The sequence below is a fragment of the Gavia stellata genome, chromosome Z (genome assembly GCF_030936135.1).
Source record: "Gavia stellata isolate bGavSte3 chromosome Z, bGavSte3.hap2, whole genome shotgun sequence".
In the NCBI taxonomy this organism is placed as follows: Eukaryota; Metazoa; Chordata; class Aves; order Gaviiformes; family Gaviidae; genus Gavia; species Gavia stellata.
In genome coordinates, this window is record NC_082637.1 from 29,444,099 (window position 1) to 29,466,757 (window position 22,659).

The following is a 22,659-nucleotide window of genomic DNA, read 5'->3' on the forward strand; positions in this document are numbered from 1 at the left end:
TAGTATTGAAATAACTCTAAATCTTTTGAGTATATTTAGAATGTCTGCATCATTCACCAAGGCAGCCCCTACAAACAAAAGTCTGACGGTACAAATGACAAGCACGTGCATGAATTTTACAGATATGGAACATTATTACCATATAGGTGACTTCTTACTCAAAACAGGCCATAAAAACAGCAAAACAGACAAGATAGATACACTTGAAAATGACAGGTTAAAAACATCCATATGATTGTTTTCCAACTCTCCAAAATTATGAAATTCCTAAGAGAAAAGGAAACAAGGAATGGCAACATTATTGCACAACTTCACTCACACACTGGAGGCCGCAGAAAAGAAGTGGAAGAGAAAGAAAAAAATAGGTTTATGGAGGGTTCATGCTGCCATTGAAGGAAAACTAGCAGGGAAAATCGTAAGGAGGGATCAGATGTGTGCTAACTGAAAATACTTGGTTACCAGTAATGGATATATTCATGTTTGTACAGGTATTCCTGGCATTTTCAAAGTCTGACAAATAACTCAAAGCAGTGTAGGTTCAGAAGGGAACACTGCTTCACTGCTGAAATGAGATTAATTCATCACAGCAAAATGCCTTTGGTCAGATCCTGAGACTGATGCGAGTTTTGCATAAATAGCAAGTGAGTGAAAACTAGGTAAAGAATTTGGTGCTTAGTTTAACAACTGTGTGACTGAACACATTTAAAAGCAAAACCTATTATTTGGAAGTGTGAATTGAATTAAGAAGATACCATTAAACCTATTAAGATAACCACAACCACCTCTATAATAAGAGTTCACAAAAGTCAGTAACTGAAAAAACCCAGCTAGTTGAGGCTGAGGGGAGACCTTATCGCTCTCTACAATTACCTGAAAGGAGGTTGCAGAGAGGTGGGTGTTGGTCTCTTCTCCCAAGTGAATAGCGACAGGACAAGAGGAAATGGCCTCAAGTTGCGCCAGGGGAGGTTTAGGCTGGATATTAGGAAAAATTTCTTTACTGAGAGAGTGGTGAAACACTGGAATAAGCTGCCCAGGGAAGTGGTGGAGTCACCATCACTGGAAGTATTCAAGGGATGTGTGGACGTGGCATTGTGGGACATGGTTTAATGGACATGGTGGTGTTAGTTGATGGTTGGACTTGATCTTACAGGTCTTTTCCAATCTTAGTGATTCTGTGATTCAATAAAGCTGAAGCTCTCCAACTGCTCAACTTCAGCTCAAGAAATGTAATAGTGTGTCATTTGTCACTGATCCTCACCATATCCAACACAGAAATAACTGTTAGATTTCATTCTTTCCTTATAGATGCCAATATTTCAGACCCGAAGAGAGCAGAAATGCACTCGTAAAGAGCATGGTTTCTACATTCATACATGTTCAATTAAAAGTGGAATTTCTCTTCCAGCTAAGAGAAGCTGTTCAGCCTATTCAGACACCTTTAGACTTCCTACACTTTCCTCTGTTTCATCTTCTTCTGAAATAGTAAACACAAGTGCAAACCTCCTAATAAAGCAGCCCATTTCCCTTTGTCAGAGGGTAAATATCACTTTCACTCATGTTAGTCTCATTTCTGGTTTTACCATTGTGTTGCCCAAGAGCAAAATCAGAACCGTAGTAGTCAGTGTTTAAGCTTGAGAAACTTCATAATCTTACATTTTTATGGCTGGGCTTATCATTAGTCTATAGACATAAGGCACTTTCATACAGGAAGCAGACTCTTGGTTCTACTGAAGTCTAAAGAAAATTTGCTGTTGACTTCAGTACAGAATATTAACTGGAGACTGTAACAATGCATATATTTGTAGAGTGAATAACATGATTTACATACTTTTTTTAATCCTTTGTAGAAATACGATGAGTGGAAATGAGAAAGTAAATGGTGATTCATATTCTGTATTGAAGTCTCTTCCTCTTTCATGGAAGTTAACAACATTATTAGCTGCTGCATAGATATTCTATTTTGGAAATACCTCAACAACTATCTGAACTCACTGTAGACTTTCTTTCCTTTTTTTCTGAAAGGGCAGGGACAGAGGTTATTTGTGGTTCTATTTTTCACAATAGCATATTTCCAAACATACTTACCTACATAAAGAAAGAAACTGTGAGGATGCTTGTCTGTTCTAAAGAAATTAACTTTTTAGTAAGTTCTGGACTGCTAGGTTTAGTAGCTTTTTTGTGTTTAAGTGCCAACACAGCATGGAAACTTCTGTCTCAGTGAGCTTTCCAGACCAAGCTTTCAAAACTGAGGAGCTGAGATACTACTGATAAAAGCTAGACATTTTAATGTCTATCCAGGTTTAAACTAACCTCAATGTTTAGAATCACACACCGCTGTGCTACATATATACATTTTAAATACTAAGTGCTGAAGAAAGAAAGAAGTTTTAAAGTGCTTATAGAGGAAACACAAAAGGTTCCTAGGAGATATTTAAACCAAAAATTTTTCAACTCACACCCCTTATTTATTGTTGAGTATTAAAATGAGATCAGCTACTCCAGAGTCAGATAGAACAAAATTATTGGGAAACTGTGTTATTAAAAGCTTTAAAGTTCTCTGCTGAAGTTATTTAAAGAAAAAGGGACTGCTCCTTAACTGTTTCTTGCATGGTGGTCAAATCTGTAGTGTCTTCTATGGTATCCTCAGGACTCACATTTTTATGGAATTAAGTTCTGGTCAAGGTGAAGATCATGCCTCCATTCAAATTAGCAAGGGTTTGCTACCAATATGAAAGGAGATGAGAAGAGAGTCTACATTTAATCTTTCCTCAATCAATTTCTGCATCATGGGGTTTGGCAGATTGAAGGGAAAAAAGAAGCAGCAAGGTGACCCGTATTTAGACTGAACTTTCCCTCCCATTTTAGGTGCTCTTTTGTTGGATTATATAGCACCTCTCTGATTGCGCTGGTCACTGACTGGTTAAACACTTTCCCTCGTAGGCTTGGTCCCATGATGCGTGTAGCTGTGGACCATGGAACAAACCCGTACGCTCAGTGAAAGCAGCCAAAGGTTAGTAGTGCAAGGAAATTATTTCTTCCTAGTAATTTCAAACAGTTCTACAGCCTGCCATAACTCCATGTTCCAGAAAGATTGAAATTTTGCACAAAACAGGCTGTGGAAGAAGGGAGTAACCTGCAGCCAGGAGACAAGAGAGCAATTAGACACAACTCACTGTCACTTCTGTGTATTTTTGGCAGCATTTCAGTAATCTAACAAAAGCAGTAAGTAACATAGCTGGATTCTGAATTGCTACGGGCTTTCTGAAGCATTTTATACCCATATTACTGGGAAAGAATCAGATACACAAGATGAAAGATATTTGAGGGACGGGCCAGTACTTTGAAGGGAAGATTTTGGTCTACAGGCATATTTTATGTTCAAATTGTGCAAGTTTAACTTTGCTTAAAATGAATTTTGAGAAGAAAGCTTTTTCCCTTTTGAAAAGAAGTGGAGTCTTTTTGTTATTCAGAGGATTCCCTTCCCCTTCTCCATTTTTAATAAGTTGAGCCTTTGTACCAGGAGAGTCTTCAAGTTCCAACTGTTCCTTATTTTGCCCAGGGAGTTAGGATGACAAGGAAACACAGCAGAATGCATACTCCCTAACAATTCTCTCGGATGGAACACACATATATTACATATATATTCACACAAATACGGTGTGTGTGTATATATATAGTGTGTATATATATGTACACTATTTCCAATCAGTGAGCTAGGGACTGAAAGTCCCATCCTGGTATAATTGTTAGATACTTGTCCTACTTGTAAGCAATTTTTTTTAGCTTTTTCCACTATCACAGGTGTTTTTTAAATCATGAGTTTAGAGATCCTACAATATTTGCTTCAATTACTACTCCTTCTTTGTGCATTGATCAATGCCTTTGTCTAAATTTTCCATCTTAAAGTTTTGTCACTGAGCCTTTGGCTTCACACAGTATCTCAAAAATAATTCCATGGTCTACCCTGTTGGAAAGAAGTAATCTGTTTGTAAGCAAGTTTTTAAGATGCCTTCTCTTGTCCACAGCCTAACTAGGTCACAGAGATGTGCTTTTATCTATCTTTAGAAGCAGGTTTATCCAGCATGGAGCTTCCTGAAAAAGGAACAGGAGTGTCTTTACTATACCAACGACCTCCATGCTCTCCACCCAGCATTTCCAAGAATGATGTTATGAATAACATCAACATGTCACAGGTGACAGAGGGAAAATATGTCTAGTTTTCCAGCCTAACCTCTGCGTGGTTGGATAGATGTACACAAACACACACTTGCATTCAGATATGTGCATCCCTCAGGAGGACTACAAAGGTGTCGCGAGGTTATGCAGGGAGAAAATCAGAAGGGCCAAAGGCCAGCTAGAACGTAATCTGGGTACTGCCATAAAAGACAATAGAAAATGTTTCTATAAATACATTAGCAACAAAAAGAGGGCTAAGGAGAATCTCCATCCTTTATTGGATGAGAGGGAAAACATAGTCACAAAAGATGAGGAAAAGGCTGAGGTACTTAATGCCTTCTTTGCTTCATTCTTTAACAGTAAGACCAGTTGTTATCCAGGTACCCAGCCCCCTAAGCTAGAAGGCAGAGATGAGGAGCAGAATGAAGACCCCATAATCCAAATGGAAATGGTTAGTGACCTGCTACAACACTTAGACACACACAGGTCTATGGGGACAGATGGGATCCACCCAAGGGTACTTGGGTGGCAGAAGTGCTCAGCAAGACACTTTCCATCATTTATCAGCAGTCCTGGCTAACTGGGGAGGCCTCAGTTGACTGGAAGTTAGCAAATGTGATGCCCATCTACAAGAAGAGCCGGAGCAAGGATCTGGGGAACTACAGGCCTGTCAGCCTGACCTTGGTGCCGGGGAAGGTTATGGAGCAGATCATCTTGAGTGCCATCATGTGGCACATACAGGACAACCAGGCAATCAGTCCCAGTCAACATGGGTTTATGAAAGGCAAGTCCTGCCTGACTAACCTGATCTCCTTCTATGACAAAGTGACCCACTTAGCGGATGAAGGAAAGGCTGTGGATGTAGTCTACCCAGACTTTATTAAAGCCTTTGACACCATTTCCCACAGCATTCTTCTCGAGAAACTGTCTGCTCATGGTTTGGACAGGCGTACTCTTCGCTGAGTAAAAAAAATGGCTGGATGGCCAGGATTAAGAGTTGTGGTGAATGGAGTAAAATCCAATTGGCAGCCGGTCACAAGCGGAGTCCCCCAGGGCTCAGTATTGAAGTCAGTTCTGTTTAATATCATTATCAATGATCTGGACGAGGGGATCAAGTGCACCCCCAATAAGATTGCAGACACCAAGTTGGGCGGGAGTGTTGATCTGCTTGAGGGTAGGAATGCTCTGCAGAGGTATCTGGACAGGTTGCATCGATGGGCCGAGGCCAATTGTATGAGGTTCAACAAGACCAAGTGTCCAGTCCTACACTTGGGTCACAACAACCCCATGCAATGCTACAGGCTTGGGGAGGAGTGGCTGGAAAGCTGCATGGCGGAAAAGGACTTGGATGTGTTGATCGACAGCCGGCTGAACATGAGCCAGCAGTGTGCCCAGGTGGCCAAGAAGGCCAACAGCATCCTGGCCTGTATCAGAAATAGTGTGGCCAGCAGCACTAGGGAAGTGATCGTCCCCCTGTACTTGGCACTGGTGAGGCCGCACCTGGAATACTGTGTTCAGTCTTGGGGCCCCCACTACAAGGAAGACATGGAGTTGCTGGAGCGTGTCCAGAGAAGAACAACAAAGCTGGTGAAGGGTCTAGAGAGCAAGTCTTATGAGGAACGGCTAAGGGAACTGGAGTTGTTTAGCCTGGAAGAGAGGAGGCTCAGGGGAGACCTTACTGCTCTACCTGAAAGGAGGTTGCCGAGAGGTGGGTGTCGGTCTCTCCTCCCAAGTCACAAGTAAAAGGACAAGAAGAAATGGCTGCAAGTTGTGCCAGGGGAGGTTTAGATTGGACATTAGGAAAAATTTCTTCATTGAAAGGGTTGTCAAGTATTGGAACAAGCTGCCCAGGGAAGTGTTTGAGTCACTATCCCTGGAGGTATTTAAAAGAGGTGTAGATGTGGCACGTAGGGACATGGTTTAGTGGTGGACTTGTCAGTGTTAGGTTTACATTTGGACTCGATGATCTTAAAGGTCTTTTCCAACCTAAATGATTCTATGATTCTATGATTCTAGAGCCACCTTATTTAAGATGAACCAAAATTCATAACCAATATTTTACATGAACCCCAAATTCAGGAGAATCTCCATGTATGATCAGTGGAACTTAAAATTTTGCCCAAAGAAAATTATTAATCTTCTTTGTCACACGGTACCATTAGAAAGGCTTGGAGCGTTCTTAGGTGTCAATTACTCTGGAAACCTGGGGGGTTGTTGACATTAATGCTATGTTTAGTTTTATAGTGGAGATTTTGCCCACCTATTTAGAAACAAAAAACCCCTAGATTAAGTCTATAAAACTGAATGTAATTTGGAGAGTCATCAAAAGTCTCCTTCCCCAAATCTGCCAGGTAAATATCTCTGGGATTAAACCAAAGAAAATAAATTAATCTCCGCCTTCTTATTACAATACAAAGTGAGAGAAGCCAGGAAACACGGTGCAAAACCTGATGGTACACAGTGTCCTTAGATCACTTGGCCATTGTTTTTTCTCACAGCAGCACATGTTAATGATACAAAGAAGTTTAACATTTTTTGGCTTTGGCTTTTCATGTCACAACCATAATAAATGTGCACATTATTGTTTGTATTGCCATATCCTTTAGATGCACCGCCAATTTCTAGAGCCTGTGCAGGGACAGTCAAGGACAGGATTTTGCCCACAAATAGCCTGGATGAATTAAGCAGAAACACTGCCATACAGATTCAGCTGCAAAGTAGTGTGTCATGATACAGCATGTTTTTGTTGCAAAGATGTTGTATGGGTCAAGCTTGATTTAAACCACCAATTCTACCACAGGAAGACCAAAGCTTCTTTGTTCTTCACTAACCAATTTAACTCTGCTTTAAAAGGCCTTTGTCTTCTATGGGCCTAAGACATCCTTAGTCGCATTTAGTCAAAAAACCCCAGCAACTTCCAAAACAATAAAATAGACAATAAAATGTTAAACCCAGGAGAACAGGAAGAAATAAAGAGATTTGGTTTTTTGTTTGTTTTAAGGAATTTGGGCAACACAGGAAAAATCAAATATGATGAAGAGCGAAGAAACGAGTTTTCATGTGGACAGTACCCAAGCCTCTCCCTTATCCCGCTGCCTGCAGCCGCTGAGCCCTGTTACAAAGCCACACAGAACAACTCCATTTGGTGAAGAATTCAGACCTCACCTCTCAGAGTTCCGCTATGGCCCTCCTCCTCTTGGAGACATGGAAACATTCCAGGGGTCCTTGGAAGGAGGGTCTCGGAAACGCAAGAGCATGCCAACAAAAATGCCTCCTTCTATTGCCCTCGAGGGTTCCTCATCACCACCAGACAGACCTGAAGATCACAATGACATAGGCTCTTCCAGTCTCCCCTTGGTGTTCCAACAGCCAGCACAGCCCAAATACAATTCCCAGATGATCGACCTCTGCAACTTTGGTTTTCAGTTCTACAGAACTCTGGAGCACTTTGGAGCCAAGCCCATTAAGCAAGAACCAGTGAAGCCTAACACGGCATGGCCCAGTAGCCCAGCATTCATGCAGGGTCCTTACCCTTATTATCCTAAAGTCCACCCTGGCTTAATGTTTCCTTTTATTGTGCCACCAAACTTTCATTTCAGGAACCCCTTTCAAATGAAAAGACCTACAGAGCCACCCTTCAGGAGGGCTGAAGTAAGAGAAAGTGGTGAAAATAAACAGAAAGTGGAAAGAGTAGATGTCAACCTTCAGATAGATGACAGTTACTATGTTGATGTGGGGGGTGAACAGAAACGCTGGCAATGTCCCATGTGTGAGAAGTCCTATACATCCAAGTACAATTTGGTCACCCATATCTTGGGGCACAGCGGCATTAAGCCACATGCTTGCACCCGATGTGGCAAGCTTTTCAAACAGCTGAGCCACTTGCACACGCATATGTTAACACACCAGGGCACTCGGCCACATAAGTGCCAGGTGTGCCACAAAGCTTTCACTCAAACCAGTCACCTTAAGAGACACATGATGCAACACAGTGACATCAAGCCTTACAACTGCAGGATCTGTGGCAGAGGTTTTGCCTACCCCAGCGAGCTGAAAGCACATGAGTCTAAGCATGAGAGTGGCCGAGAGAACATTTGTGTGGAGTGTGGTCTGGACTTCCCAACCCTGGCCCAGCTGAAGAGACACTTAACAACCCACCGTGGCCCTATACAATACAATTGCACTGAATGTAGTAAGACCTTCCAGTACCCGAGTCAGCTGCAAAATCACATGATGAAGCACAAAGACATCCGCCCGTACATCTGCACTGAATGCGGCATGGAGTTTGTGCAGCCCCACCATCTCAAACAACACTCCCTAACTCACAAGGTAAGCCAGCACGGGTTGCCCTCTCACCTTGCATCAGAAGGTAGCACAAGGACTACAGGCTACTAAAGATACACATATGTACCTCCTCGGAAAGAAGGTAATCAGTCTATAGAGCCTCATGCTGGCCCCTTGCCAGCTGGAGAGTTTTATGCAGAGCAAAAGCCCCAGCAGCACTGGCAATAGTAGAAGGTAGATGTCTCTGTCAGTCTTAAGAAAGTACACACGAAACCCGCTTTGTTATAAACAGAAGTTCAATTAAACCACCTGTATTACGCCCCAAAACTGTATTCACGTTTCTGGGTTTTATCTTCAGAATGAACTTCTGTAACAGAACATAATTTTGTAGAGCTGTATAACCCCCCCGAAATTTTAACAGACATTTTCTACTTTTCCCCCTTAATTGGGAAGTAGGTGGATTTGCAGCAGACTGTATGTATGCAGCAAAAGAAAGTATATTATTACTCATCAGATTTTGAGGAATCATTATAATGAGACATTTAGGAGAGAAAACAACCTGAGAAAAATTCCCCTTTGTGCGTATGTTATCCAGACTGCCAGTTAATAAAAGTGGACAAGCAGGACCATAATCCCAGCCAATTTGTATCAAGTGGCAGTCTTGCCACTGCTGACAGCAATGACAGCAGAATCTGTATAGGCTAGGAGCAGGCTTTGGAACACATCCAGAAAGATCGCTTTCAAAAATAGGAAAAATGTAAATTTCATTCAAGAATGTCTGAAATTGGCTTATCTGCCTTTGCAAAAATGTTGTTAAGACGAATTAAAACCCCACACATTTCATAAGAATTTGCTTCCAGCTTTGCATATTTTTCCTTTAACACTTGAATTTTGGCTTTTATATGAAAAACATTGAAAATACAGAAAGCTACAGCATTTCAGTCTTATAGACACATTTTCTTTTAAAAAGCAACAACCTCTACTTCCACATTTGCTTTTTCTTCCCTACTACATGTTTATAATTTCTGCTCTTTTTGGAGATTCCCTGGTCTTTGGATTTACCACGCAAAATTCTACTAATTTAAGACTTGGTAGTTTTTTGTCACAGGAAATGCAATGCCCCTGAGCCTTTAAAGAGCTTCTGCCTTGTCCACAGCTGCAGGTGGATTCAGCTGGGAACATAATTAACAGTACTTAGCTGCCCAAATGCAGCCTTACATCAGATAGGCAGACACTTAAAGCCGCTGTCGGTGTTCACAGTTTCAGCTTTGCAATTAACTGTGAAAACCACTGACTGGCACGAAAGTAGAGATTGTTTCAAGTCTTCTTTGTAAGCAGGAGGAGTAATTGCTCTTGGCACTTCACTAGTAAATCCTCATTACCTTCAGCAAATTATACTCAAAGTCTTAAAGTGTTTAGTGGTAAATTCATTGATTTTCATAGTATCTAAATGACCTTTGAGGAGCTGGCAGTTAGACCACATGGGTGTGAGCAAGAATAATGAATTATGCATTTGTAAATTGACTGGATGGCATAAAAGGTACTAGAAATGCTCTGTAAACACCACATAAAACGAGATCACTCCATTAGGGCTAGTGCAAGTCCCACTCACAGCGAACAGTGTTTTCTCTTCATTGAATGTAACGTGTATATCCTTATTTGGTGACATTGCTTGACTACTTGTCGGTTACTTCAGATTATTTTCTATAGCTTTCTTCAAAACAGGGCTATGCCTTTTTTAGAAGCCAATGACATTCAATTATTAAAGGCAAGAACAACTTTATTCTCCTGTCTAGTTAGCTTTTATTTTTGGTCAGTAAGTGTACATGTTTGACCAATACTTTACATAATCAGCAGAGTAGGACAGAGAAGCTCTGCTAATGACTATGTCTCATTGATTTGTAAACTTACTGATGGAAGCAAAACTCATTATCTCATTAATTTTACATTTTATTTTCCTTCTCTGCTTTTCATATTCTTGTAAGAATTTGCCAGGAAAAAAATGCATAACTATCTATTACTTGAGCAAATGATGACAAAAGTGAAATAATTAATTACCTGCTTTGCTAATGCAGAATGAATAATTCATATATTGCTGTACTGAAGATTAAATGATCTAGAAAATTTTCCATCTACAGAATTTCCTGATTTTCTTCTTTTCTTACAGGGTGTGAAAGAGCACAAATGCGGAATCTGTGGCCGGGAATTTACTCTGCTGGCCAACATGAAGCGACATGTCCTGATCCACACCAATATCAGAGCTTATCAATGCCATTTGTGCTTCAAAAGCTTTGTGCAAAAGCAGACTCTCAAGGCCCACATGATTGTTCACTCTGATGTCAAACCCTTTAAATGCAAGGTAAGTGCATTTGGTGGCAGAGGCATTAACCCACTGGATATTTCTGTGATATTATCATCTTGCGAGATGGTGGAATTGATAAAACAAGACTTGCTAACACATACTGCAGTTGCATTTAAATTAGCATAAACCAGCCTGGTTTTCTTTCTTTATCTAGGTTCTGCTTATGTAGCACAAAATAATGGAGGTAAATATCTGTCATTTACTCCCTTCCCCTTCAGTATCAGTAATTTTTGTCCTCAAATATTTTTTTCTGCTTCATGAGCATTTAAATGCTACAGTGGTTTGAGGACAATAAACATACCTGACATTTGCTTAGTACAGCCATCCAAACAGAAGTGCTTAATAGCTTGAAACATTGACTAAAAATATCGATCAAGTTGTGCACGATGCAGAGGACCATGGAAAAGCAGCAGCCACGACTTCACACAGCGAAGCTATGTGACAGTTCAGGGAAGGACTCAAAGAAAGCCACAGCAAAATACAACTGCAGAAGGTATTTGAATGGGCCACGTGTAATTACCAGACTGAAATTCAGGGAAGGACATTAGCATCCTAACAAAACAGCCTCTGAGACCACCTGGCCTTTTTAGGATCCTGTGCAAATTCCAGTTTGCTGCCTCCCTCTAGCACATTGGAGGCTGACATTCTCTTTCCATCCTCTCTCCTCCTCCCTTCCCATAAGCCTTTGAGGCTTTGGCTTTCTTGACCATGCTCATGTCTAATATCTTCCTTATAAATTATTCATGTTTATATTCTTACTCAGTATTGGACACTTTGCTGCCTATCTGGTTCATTATTGTAGTCACACCTTGTGAAATCAAAGGTTGTAGGTTTTATTCCCACTTTGATCTGCTATCAGAGGGCTATGAATACAGAGAGGAGCATGTTACCCAGTTTATGCCTAAGACTGATCTGGAAGCAATTTCTAGAAATCTTTCATCCAACATCTTTACAGAACTAAGTATCTTCTTAAAAGGAACGTTTCATCAAGAAGCAGAGATGGACGAAAAATTTTAAATGAAACTATTTTCTCTTGACAAATGTAGAACTTCAAAATGTCATAGGAAATTATGGCATTCAGTGATAATATTACTAGGAAAATGTCAAAATGAATCTTTTTGGCTTCCTCATTTTGCTCTGATAACTTTGAAATGTTTCACTTTGAAAAAATAACAGCAAAATCTTTCAAATTCAGTGTTTTGTTTCATCTTAATTTATGTCCCATTAAACTGTCATTTTGTATACTAGGACTTATATTATTCTATATTGATAAAATAATTTCTGTTATTGAAATTCTTGGGTAGTTCCATGTCAGGTCTGCTGGAGATTTTAGTTCTCTGAGGACACCTGCAAACATGTCTTTTTGTTCCCATTTGTTCAAAGTCCTCCTCTGATCCCTCATATTTCAGAAAAGAAATTCAATTTTTGATCAGCTGTTCTGGATGCAGTATCTGGACCCACACTATTTTTTAGCTATGTGCAGATTAGCTGGAAGTTTGTGTTCAGGTTAGGGTTTGATGATGACAGACTGTTCAAACTTGGAGACAGCAATAGTTTGAACCAGGAACTGGAGTACCACCAGTATGTTTTCCAGCCAGTAACAAAAGCTCTACAGGAACACCTGTTTTTCTTATTTTTTTACTTCTCTGTCCCCACCCAATGTTCCTAGGAGGAAAGAAACAAGTAAGCACAGTGAACCAGTTTCTCCTATGGCTGAAGGGGTATGAATCAACACCAGCGGCCCGAACGGAGCCGAGATAGTAACAATAAGCAGGAGAATCAGGAATTGCTCTTCGGCATTAGGAATATCCCTTGCCTCCCTGGAAAAGCCCTTGAAAGACTCGAGCAAATAGTTGTGGGTGGTATTCAGAGGGTTAAAGCAATGACCAGATAGCAGCCTTTTGGCACCAGGCTCCTCCTCAGCAGAAGGAAGGATATAGCTGTATGAACAGCCTGCTTAACAATGGCTCACATGTCCCCCGGGAACCGCCTGCAAATAGATTTCATCTTGCTTTCTCTTGTACTTTTCAAAGCTTCCTGTTTTCTCACGGTCCTTTTGGACAGTTTACAGTCTTTCTCCCTCTCCCTCTCTCTTTGAGGAAAGGAACACCCTTCTTATGAGGAAAAAAATAAAAGAAGAAGAATGCAAGGGAAAGAGAGCACAGCAGTAGCCTTTCTACTTCACCACATGCAATGGTTTTCTTTACCTTTTTCTCACAGCAAAAGAAAACATGAGGCTTTCCTATGTGTCTAATCACAGCTAAGCACAGACTATCTGAAGTGAGTGAGTAGCAAATAGTTGTCCCTTCTGTTTCCTCATCCAGCTGCAGCCTGGATCTGTGTTTGATTTTTCTCTGAAGAGTGAACTCCTCTGTAGTGTTTAAAGGCCTGAGCCTGTGCTGCCTTGTTTATTTCTGTTTTTAAAAAAAACACTGAAGAGTTCTGAAGGAGTTGCACCAACTGGTGCAATAGGGCTAATTCTATGAAATTTACAGTTGCTTTCAGCGCTGAAGTCAACAATGTTTCAGACCTCCAATAAAGAATGCAACTAAGTTTTCTCCAGCCCAGCCAAATACACTTTGCAGCAGATGTTTTGAACTCCACTTTTTTCCAATCTAGAATCATGGGTTTAGATCAGGAATCAAAACAAAAGCAAAACAGTACTTTGGGAAGAAACAAAGCAGACTGACAAATCTAGAAGGGTGATACTTCCTTTGGTGTCTTAGGAAGACAAAAACTAGCGTTGAACTAATTCAGCTTTTCTAGCAAGCTGTACTGAAGCCCATTTCACCAGCCAGTGCAACGAAGTATGTTCAAGCAGACTTGCAGGTGAAGTCTTTCTCATTGGGGCTTAAATTTTATTTTGTCTTAAGTAGACAGCCTAACAAAAGGTCCCACAAGTAAACAATGTTGTTCCTGCTATCACAAGCTTTGCATCTCCCTGAGTGCTAAGGTGCTCTGTGGTGAGTTCTACAGGAGCTCCCTCCCATGCAACTGGCTCAGAGTCAGCTTTCACACTCTGCTCATCAGTGTTTACACCCCTGCCCTGTCACAGAGAAAGAAAATCTGTACACCTTCCTAGTTTGCTCTGCAGACTCAGGCTGTTCTTTAAGAACTAGCTGTGAACCGAGCTAGCTCTGAGTTGCTGTCTTCCAACACATGAGCCCAAAACCTGCTGCCTTCACCCTCTGGATCATGGACATTCATCTGAAAGTTGTCTTGTGCCCTTTGAAAAGGCTAGGTTACCCAGAGACTGTGCCACACAGAGCCATCATTCCAAAAACCAATTTTCATATCTGCATTTCTTTCATTTTCCTGCCACACCTCTCCACTCTAGTACCATTTCCTCATGTCCCCAGAGGGGATTTCAGGACAAGAACACATTACACATCCCTAAGACTGTGCATGACTTTGGGAAACAGAAAACCTACCCCTTTATTCAGAGACTCAAAACTTTTATGCTATAAGTAACTACCCTTTACGAAGTCCCCTGTCTTTTCATTAAGAAGAAAGAGAAATAAATGTTGCCTTGACAGAAACAAGATAAATGCTCCTACTAGACCCATTTTAATACTCAATACCTTATAAACATATAGATTTGCATGAAGTACTTTAGCCATTCACCTGTTCAATGTGATTTTCCTTGATTACCAGTTTAGATAAAGAAGTAAAGACCTAGCTATCAGAAAGCTGGTGAGAACACAGGTCAGTCACAATACAAGCAGATAATCAGAATAATTCTGCTAAGAGGTAGTAGAGAGGTATTATTATTGTCATTCTTGTAGCCAGAGAAATACTGACATGTCATAGGTCGTTCCAGCAGCTGTCAAGATATAATCAGCTGCTGTCTTCCTTGCAAATTTTCTGTGCTCATCAGGGCTTCTTTTCCTCTTTGTTTCTTCCCAGCGCTTTCAGAGTAGTTTTTTGATGCATTAATCTCCCTGAATATAAGTAATCCAGCACATTAGCTTTCTTTGAATGCAAAGAAGAGACAGTCCTCTTTCCTAAGTGGGTGGATGACCCTTGGAATTGGATTGGTAACTCATTTTCAGTGGCTATTCTTCAAACCCCACCCCCCCCCGTCTTGGTGAACACTTTGCTGATAAATCTGTTTGCTACAACATTCATTTTATCAAAGTCCCAGAGAACAAATCATGGAAGACAACTTATGCAGCTGAAGCAAATAATTTTTTAAATGCAGGTGAACATTTCCAGACTCTTTCTTTTTGCAGCATTGATTCAGCTCTAATTTTTATCCAAACCCAATACCCCTGCAAATTTTTGTATTAAGGAACTGCTTCCATTTTCCCTCAAGAGATTGTTTAAAATGCAAAGGATACAGTACTATTTCACCAAGGATCATTCCACTATCTACATTTCATCCAGATATTCCAGGTGATGGTTTTGTGAATTTGAATGAGGAAGTACTGTAGCAGACCTTCTGTACTACCAAAACAAATTAAATGAGAAGTCAGATCAGACCAAAAATTTGGTGGAATCTCACTAATTGCTTTTTAATAATTTTCTCCCAGATGAGTACAATGCTTGATGGAAGTTTCAGTTACTCGGTAATGGTGATTCTAGCTCATATAGTAATAAAGATCGTAAAAAAAAAAAAAACCTGAGGGTAAAAGTATTTGTCTAAAACAATTCCAAAAAAGGAGCTGAGGTAGAAAGCAAACACAGAAGTTTGCGGAGGATGGAAATAGACACTTGAATGTGAATAAAATTGTAAATCCTGATGAGGAAAGACCAGAAGACAGGTAAGGCTAGAAGCTTGTAATAGTGATGTCAAACTCTTATGTCTTGAGACTACATTTGATTTACAAGTGACCAGACTACAAAAGGACCCATCTAGACAAACAACAACAATGAAAAAAAACCCCTTATTGTTTCATCAAAGGGAAACTTGCATGATCAATGGCTTGAGCTGGCAGGAACATGCTTCAGGGAAAGCTGAGTCATGCTTGCAGCCCCATGACTGTTTAAATTCTAGCTTACTCACCAGAGACATTGAAACACAGAAGCTGGTTCACAGAAGATAAGAGGATCAGAGAAAAATGGGGGAGTAAGAAACAAATTAAAAAAAGGAATTGCTTTTTCTAGCTTTAAGAAAAATGTGCAGCCATTTCATTTCTACTTAAGGAGAAGTAATATTCTGCTTGACAGTTTCACAGAAATCCTTCATTGGTTTTATTTTGTATCTCCATCTCTGCCTGGCATTGTTCTTGATTAAAGGCTACATTTATAAACTACAAATGGAATGGTTCACCAGGGCAGAAAGTTATACTTTGAATTTCATTCAAGTTAAGAGCCTTCCAGGTTACGGACTTAAGCCTCTCCCCTCCTTACAACAACATTCCCTGCTCTTGGGTAATCCTGGACTGTGTGTCCTAGTCATCAAATTTAAAAAATGGCAGCAGTGCAGAAGGACCTAGATAGATCAGACTCAACCACATATTCTTGCCTGTTGGATTTTTGCATGTATCTTTGAAAAATTGCAGCCAGAAGCTATTAGGGCTCAGGTTGAGAAGAGTAGGTCCTATTTCCTTTTAAAATGTTCTCCTTGGAAGTACCCCTTGGAACTAATAATTTTCATTTTTACTGTTTTTACAGCTGTGTGGAAAGGAATTTAACAGAATGCACAACTTAATGGGACACATGCACTTGCACTCGGACAGTAAGCCCTTCAAGTGCCTCTACTGTCCCAGCAAATTCACCTTGAAGGGGAATCTAACCAGGCACATGAAAGTCAAACACGGGGTCATGGAAAGAGGTTTTCATTCTCAAGGTAATATTTTTCAGCAAGGTTATTCTCTGAGAGATTTGAAGATGCATATCAGTCAACCCAAATGGGCTTTGTACCACAGATCCACAATTTTGTACCATAGATCCAATGCTATTGGAAGAGACTGAATCCCTTAAGTCTGGGAGGTTGTTATTAACCATCTATATTACTCCAGTGCTACAGATCAGAGATCCCCAAGGTAGTGACCCCTGTCTCAGAGACCTTTCAGACTAGATACCTGATGACACAGAGGTACAGACCGAGATGGAGGAGTAGATGGAGACAAAATGAGACAGTATTTATGAGCACAAAGAAAATAATTTTAGCGCACTAAGTTGCTGTCATCAGGTGTTAGGGATAATATGGTCAGTAGTGTGAGAACAGAGGATTTATCAAGCCATGCCAAATGTTCTTGTACTTCAGCCCAGGGTTCTCCATCCACCACTATGAAAAGGTGCAATATCCACAGTACCACAGAGCTCCTCCCAGCATGTGGGTACCTAGAGACACAAATGGGAATGAGCTGGTGGAGACTTAGCCTTAGTGAGGCTGTGGCACATGTAGTTGGCCAGGGGAATGACTGAATGACATGATCTTCCTGACTGACAGGGTAGTTCCATTATTTTTGAATAAATGTTACAGTTTCAAGGGGCTTGATTCCCAGAGGCTGACAAACCACAACCTAGCAGCCATGGACAAGCAGACATTTCTCCCCAGGCACATCTGGTTCAGAGTTTATAGTTTTTCTCTTATGTTTGAGGTATGTCATAAATCATAAATTCATTCAAAGTGGACAGAAGCAAAACATCTAGAAGATTTCATGGGTCTTCCTCACTGCTTATTGGATTCCAGTCTGGAATGGGAATGGAAGCCTGAATGGGTCTACCCCCAGGACCCTTGATTATTTTGTACCATACTGTTTGGTCTTGATGATCTTACAGGTCTTTTCCAACCTTAGTGATTCTGTGATAGTGATTCTGTGACATAGCTGATGCTAGGCGAAGGCCATAGGCTCAAGACCCACTTTACAAAGAAGCGTGTGAACGGAGGAGACAATCCTCTCCCTGTCTCAAAGTGTATGGATTTTTGACTACCCAGGGTATCCTGCAAAGCATTTCCTATCTCCCACCTACCACATACACCTAAATTCAACCTCATGTGTACACGCGTGCCAATGCTATCTAAAGAAGTGGGGGAATTAGGAAGGATTGTTTTGAGAGTTTGAGTATCCAAGATATTTGGTTTGTTAAGACTTTCTGGATAAATAATTCTTTCATGGGTAAGATTTCTTGGTGTTCCTCAAATTCAAGCTTTAAGGCAGCCTAGCATATTGTAAAACACATAGTCTAATGACATTTGGCATAAAATTTACAAAGATCCTAACAGGTAATGAAACAAATGGCTCTTTTTCCCCTGTAAATCTCCTACAGCATTGTGATAGCTACACAATTACTTGTCATTGAAGACAGCCTAAGAGCTTTTCAGTGTACAGAGATTCTTCAGCCTTTGAGGCTTATCAGACACAAGACAATTTGTAAGGGCTGCCACCTGCTCATGAACCATTTTAACAAATACAACCTGCTGCAAACTAGCAGCTGTATCTAGTGAGGCTGCATAGATCCTGTAGAAACTGGATTCAATTACTGAGGGGAAAAAACCCAACCAAACCAAACCAAGGCAAATAATATAGTGGCTTTCGTAGATATTTGCTATTGGGTGAAATCCTCACCCCGGTACTGTCACTATTCTTTTAATTAAGATGAACTATGCCTGCAGTGTCTGAATCTTCTTCGGTACGTCCCAATGCTCAGAGCATATTTGAGTCCACAGACGCCTCCTGCTTAATGTCTGGAGAGGAGCCACTCTGACAAATATTAAGACAAACCAGATTGAGGACTGCTCTCAGACTTACACTGCACCGCTCAAAATCATAATTTGTTTATATTTATTTCCTCAAGATGAAGCACTATCTAGTGGATAGAGCTTTTCAGTGGCATGAGTGGCTTCTCAATGGATGAAAGAGGGAAAATTAAGCAGAGTGGAGGTCGTAGACTGCTGAGACTTGGTTGTCTTTTCATTTTTAAAGTAGTAACTTTGAACCAGAGTGTCCACAGAACAAACACATTAACATGTTTTTAATCTCTTCCACTCCCCTGGAAAAAAAATGTACAAAACCTGTGACTTTGATTATGGCCTGTGATGCTTTAGATCAAAGTTTTTGTTTTTAAAAAAATAGGAAGAAGGAAGTGGGTAGGTTCACTGGCAAAAATAGTTTACAAGAGGCCAGACCACTTCACTTTTATTCCGATCTCCTTCATCAAGTGTCTGGCATGTACAGCACAATGTTTTGTGTGTCCTGACCTGGCTGCGAAGTGTATACAATGGTACTTCTTTTAACAGCATCTCAAAGGAGATGCCATGAGATGTAAACAATAAAATACTTGGAGATAGCTGGGTGGAAGAAAAAGGTAAAGTATGAAATGGAAGGCCCTCTCATGTTTTATTTTTCAACCAAGTATCACGTAATAAAATTTCCTATATATAAATTGTTCCTTTTCTCCTCCCCTCAAACCACTACAAGGTTTTGGAAGAGGAAGAATTGCTCTGTCCCAGACAAATGTCTTGAGAAGCTTGGAACAGGAAGAGCCCTTTGATCTTTCCCAGAAAAGCCAAGGGAAGGGAATCTCATTTCATTCGGATGGCGAGAGTGCCAAGGGAAGCTCGTGCCAGGAAGAAGAGGAAGACAACTGCTATGAGGCAGAGCGGTACAGCCCTGCCATGTACCACCATGATGACAAGCTGTATGTGGCTCAAGATCTGTCTGGCAAACCAGAATGCATGATGAAGGACTTCAGAGAGTCCTACTGCAATGAGAAGGAAGAAGTGCTAAGTGAGGACAGACTGGAGAAGAGAATAGGAAATTCAGACAAACAGGAGAGCCAAGGAGAGAGAGACCTCGCAAACAACAAAGAACACCTCAGCTTTGGATCCTTTGAAAAGGCCAGACTTGGCCACTCTCTCTCTGATTACTTGTATTTCAAGCACAGCAACAAGAGCTTGAAAGAATTGCTGGAAAGAAAAATGGAAAAACAAACAATGCTTATAGGCATTTAAAATGGACATTTTAAAACAGCTGGAAAATGAGAACCAGATAGCTTTTAACATGAACTGTAATTTACCAAAGCCTGGAAGTTTGTAGTAGTCTTTAGAAATAAACAAGCCAAATTAATAAAAAAATTAAGGTAAAACATGTACCTTAAAAGAATAAAGCAGTCCAAAGTCACCAAGAAATGCAATAGATATTGAACAATAACATTTTTATACTTAGCCATTTGATGTATAAGCAGACAATGGGGTAGGTACAGAAGTTTATTTTCCTTTATTTGGGGTGTTAGAGACTTATATGCAATTTTCTAGTTATCAAAAAGCAACATGCTTTAGCATTTGATTTATTATCTGGCTAAATATATATGAACATTTCTAACCATACGTCTCAAAAAAAAAAATCTGAAAATACTAAGTGTTTCACAGTATAAGCAAGAGTACTATTAAACATGGTGTGCATGAAAGTGCTGTCACTCTCAGAACTAACACAGTCCAAATACTTTCATTTACTGAAGTGACTGTTAGTTCAATGCCTTACAATGAGAAATGGGAAACAAATTAAAAAGAAAGACTAATGTCTTGTGAGATGGTGAAGGGCAGCTCTGTAAGGCTTTGAAAGGACTGGAATTTATTACAGTCACAGAAGTGTTTCCTCCGGCACAAGGGATGTTTGTGCTTTGCTATGTTTCGGTCAGTATGGGAGTATTCAGCGTTTCTTCAAGTGAAATAGCATAGACTGTGTTGACATTTTGTTCTACTGTCTGCTCAGACCAATACGTCTAATGAGCAGCAGCAGCATGTGCAAGTCTTGCTGTAACTACACATAAAACAATATGAGTAATTTCATTGAGAAAATGATGCAATTTTGCCATTTCTCTCTTCAGTTTATCTTGGCTAGCGAGAATGATTTTGAAATACACAGGTCTGATCAGATTTTATTTTAGAAAGTATGCCAAAAAAGAGCCCTTACAGGGCAAGCAGTACTTCACAGAGGAAAACTGGTTTTGGATTTCCTCTTACTGGAGTCAGAAATTTTCCCTTATCAACATGACTTGACCAGTAAGCTCCAGGCCTTTCAGAAGAATTCCACTCACACTGTTTTTATTGAGTCATTCCCAACTTTTCATCCCATACAATTACATATTCATAACAAAGATGCTAAAAGCACATTCCATTAAGCACATTCCAGCAATTGCATGAATAGTTTGACCTGCACCTTGATTCCTGCATCTTCAAGGCAGACGACAAACAGCCCCTCACCATCCCATTGCTTATAAGGAAATAAAGATTTAGTAGGTAATTTAATTAGTCCTATGTCATTCTGAATCCCAACTTAAAAGGTTAAAATCCATATATATGGTACATCTTTTCCAAATATTACTACATGCCAAGTTCTTGATTTGAAATACCTTGCTATCATGCTCAATATATAGCAAGTTATAATTAAGTGTAGTCATATACTTGTGGCTTGCTAAGGCTAGAGTCATGTAGCTGCAGCTCTCTACCATTATATATAAGAAACCACTCGCCTTACAGAGCTAATGATTCTTACACCTACCAGTTAATCAGCATTCACAGGGCAGCAGCCCTTATTCGTCATATAAAACGGTTTGTGTACCGGTCGCAGAAGGTGGTTTCATTTTTCAGAGCTCAAACACAGCATAATAAAGATTCTGAATGAAGAGCAGAAAAAGCTGTTGATAAAAGAAGCTGTAACATGTGGGTGACTCTTCTAAATGTAATTAACTCTACAGCTAATGTACAGACTTTTTTAAAATAAAAAGGGTATACCAAATTGAAGTGGAATGTAGGTCACTTTAGGCTTAGAATTAATGATGTCTTTCAAAATGAGGTGTATTTCAGAGGTACATAGCCATGTTTTTTCAGTGATGAACTGTTTTATCATATACATTCAACTCCCTTGCTTCCATTGCAAGATAACTCCTCATGAAAAAGGAGCCGTCTTTCTTTCAAGGAAGACATTGTGGTCAAGCAGAAGAATCAGAAAATTTTCAGACTAATGTGTGTAACTGCATTCTTTCTTAGACTAGAGGGGAAATGATCAGGTAGAAATTCAGTATGGTCTAGGAGATTGTCTCTTAGAAATGGGAACAAGTCCTTCAGTTACTTTCTTGGCAGTATGTTGTCTCTGCCAGACAAAAGCTCCTATTGGAGAATGTAGAGCTGGGACACTGGCTCTTAGAAAAGTCTCCCTCAAGGTGGTATGGTTTCCAGCTGTGCATGATTCAAGATCAGTCCACTCCACCTTTGCAGCCATATTAGTTCCTGTGATAAGAGGAATAAGCAAGGAATCAGGAACCTGGTAACCATTTCTAGAATGGTGATCACGCAGATGAGTTGAACTTCGCAAGTCCCTTCACTTCTGTGGTGGGTAAAGCAGAAAGGCATGCAGCCCTTCCATTGCAAAGCCCTGTTATCTATGTATTGGAGAGTGTTATGGGACAGCTAGACAATCCTTCCCAAGAAAGAGACAAATGATTACATATCAACAGCACTCCAGGCAAATGGCGCAAAGGAGACGTTTTCAGCTGAGCTCAGCTCCCAGTAGATAACATTGTAACCACAAAAATTATGTCTACTGGAAGTATGCAGTCCAGAGTTCCCTTACAGACCTCGTAAGGGAAAGTGCCAGATGTGTTCTTAGGAAAGGAAACAGTTCTGGGTGGTCTGAATGGATAACCCAAACACTTTGAACCACACTGTCACTGCAGCCAATTTATCCAATTGTACAATCCCACTTCTCATTGGTGCAAAACCATCTTCCAACCACATACAGCCAGGTGGAAAGGAGCAGAGGTCCCCAGAATGGCAATGCTAGCAATAATTCATAATGTGAATCCTTTTTCTTGCAGTCTACCTAGAATGTGGAGAATATTTCATTACAATGAGGCCTTGAGACTGTGCCCAGTCACATAATCACACT

General features: G+C 40.4%; 1 protein-coding gene across 1 annotated transcript in view; it reads left to right on the top strand.

Annotated features, from left to right (window-relative positions):
- ZNF366 (zinc finger protein 366) overlaps positions 1 to 20,189 on the top strand; it is a 34,036-nt gene extending 13,847 nt beyond the window's left edge. The window contains exons 2-5 of the mRNA XM_059833992.1: positions 7,178 to 8,505; positions 10,628 to 10,819; positions 16,439 to 16,613; positions 19,192 to 20,189. Coding sequence (XP_059689975.1) covers positions 7,178 to 8,505; positions 10,628 to 10,819; positions 16,439 to 16,613; positions 19,192 to 19,724 — 2,228 coding nt within the window. The 3' untranslated portion in view covers positions 19,725 to 20,189. The remainder of the gene's footprint in view (positions 1 to 7,177; positions 8,506 to 10,627; positions 10,820 to 16,438; positions 16,614 to 19,191) is intronic.
- Positions 20,190 to 22,659: the final 2,470 nt, after the last annotated feature.